Source organism: Bidens hawaiensis, unplaced genomic scaffold (genome assembly GCF_021521415.1).
Source record: "Bidens hawaiensis isolate Kalapana, Puna unplaced genomic scaffold, B.hawaiensis_p1.1 tig00035313_1, whole genome shotgun sequence".
Classification (NCBI taxonomy): domain Eukaryota; kingdom Viridiplantae; phylum Streptophyta; class Magnoliopsida; order Asterales; family Asteraceae; genus Bidens; species Bidens hawaiensis.
Window position 1 is genome coordinate 19,737 of NW_027496142.1, and position 2,277 is coordinate 22,013.

The 2,277-nt window shown below is 35.2% G+C and overlaps 1 protein-coding gene across 1 annotated transcript; it reads right to left on the reverse strand.

Annotated features, from left to right (window-relative positions):
• Positions 1–1,673: 1,673 nt before the first annotated feature.
• Positions 1,674–2,054, reverse strand: LOC143587223 (protein S40-3-like). The gene has a single exon (XM_077068574.1). It carries the CDS (start codon positions 2,052–2,054, stop codon positions 1,674–1,676), a length of 381 nt encoding a protein of 126 aa, XP_076924689.1.
• Positions 2,055–2,277: the final 223 nt, after the last annotated feature.

Sequence of the window (2,277 nt, forward strand, 5' to 3'; positions counted from 1 at the left end):
GAAGCCACCTGCGACCACCGCCGATTTCCACCACCACTGTCACCCACCTGCGACCACAATCACCCGACCATCTGAAAACCCTAACCTACCACGAACCACCACTTGAAACCCTAATCTCCGTTCACCCGTACCACCTGCAACCTACAACCGGTTACCATCTCTGTGTTCACCACTGCGAACGGCGGAGTTGCAGATTTGGAGACGAGGTGGCGGTTGCAGACTTGGAGACGAGGTGGCGGTTGCAGACTTGGAGACGAGGTGGCGGCCGGAGACGGGGTGGTGGCCGGAGACGGGGTGGTGGCCGGAGACGAGGTGGTGACATGCTATGAGGAGGCTGCTGAGAAATGGATTTCTCTTTGTTTTAAAGAGAAATGGAATTCTCTAGTTTTAGAGAAATAGAAAGAGAAATAGAAATGAAAAGTGGAAAACAAACAAAAGAAATATTTCTAATTCCATTTCTCCCCAATCAAATCCCTCTACCAAACACCCCCTTATAGACTACCACAAGTTACGTATTCTAATATCAAATATTTGTTTATTAGAGAATGAATTCTATGGGTTTCTCTTAGCTTCCATAATTAAACACCTACTAAGAAAAATGTATTCCAAGGAAAAATTATTGACTTCTTATTGCTGTTTGATTAAGAATTTTCATGTGGATTATTTATATAGCATAAATGATTGATTAAACAAAAATTCATATTTCTTAACAAAGCATTAGGAAAAATGAAATGACTATGATTTAAATATGGAGTAATATTTTCATAATTAATTAGAGTTACTAATTACTAAAATGTGTAATAGAGATTTTTTTTAACTTTAGCATTTTTAGTTTAAACACTCATACCAACTTTATAGAACTCAAATCGGTTTTATATATATACTTTATTTTTCTTAGTACTATAAAATCCACAAATTATTATTATTATTATTATTATTATTATTATTATTATTAAGTTGAACATGGTGCGTTCTTTTAAATGACAATTATTAAAAGGTGTAATTCACCGTACGACAAACACATGCGTTCAACATAATACAATGACACGTCTAACTCATTTACACATAATACGACACGTCTAACTTATATACACATAATACAACGACACGTCTAACTTATTTACATAATGAGGATGAGTCTAACACGCTTGCATGATATACACTATGCACCTATCCCATTTACATTCGACCGTGTGTTAGAAATTTAAATATGAAAAACTTTTTGCTCCAAAATCTACGCATATACACAATACACTTGTCTCCTGCAAAAAGAAAAAAAAAGAAGAAAAAACATCTGCATATACAATTTGTTTCTCATAAAATTAAAGACATGGTGATGTAATATATACATTCTACTAATAAATACACAATTACTATATTTACATTTAAGTTTCATACCTTAAATAAACATTTAAAGCTATTTATGTTTCTTCTTCACGAAAGTATTTTCCACCACCACATACATTTATATTTCGGTTCCAATTCCATATAAATTTATGAAAAAAATATATATATATAAGTGTTGATTGATTAAAATAACTTAAATTCATTTGTTTTCAAACGAACTTCAATAACAAATTAATTAATTAATTATACAACGTTATTTCAAACACGAAATCACCGTCGAATGAATCTAAAAATGTCGATTCCAATTCCGGTACCAGTTCCAGTCGTCACGTCTCCAGAAACCCAGTCATCCTTAGAACCGAATTCCGCATTTCACTCAAATCTCTTCCTTTCAAAGTCCTCCCAATTCCGGAACAAACCGAAAACGTCATTTTCCCCGCTAATCGTCGCCGCACCATCACGTGAGGCGGCACCATTTCCCCGCTTTCCTCTTCATAGTCATACAAACTCGGGTCCACATATCGACACCAAGTTAAATTCACCGGTATGGTAACGGACTTCGCCTTCGTCTTTTTCTCGACTTTTTTTCGTTTCGTCCTTTGTGACTCGTCGGCGTCCGAATCCGGAAAATAATTTAAGCAATAATCTTCGTCGACGACATTGTTTACGTTAAACACGACTTCAGATTCTTCAAATTCTTCCGGCATCGTAAAAATATTTTATTTAAACAAATAAATCCGTCTGGTAATTAAAGAAAAGAAAACTAGACAGGACGAGAAAAAAATAATAATAAAAACCCAAGTGTTTGATCTGAAAAAGTGAAATGGAACAAGGGGATTTATAGGGATTGGAATCAGTGTCGTACTAAGTACTCAATCATTCTGTGTCGTTTGAGTGTGGTCTCGGCTAAAGTTATTGAAGCTGCCTAAA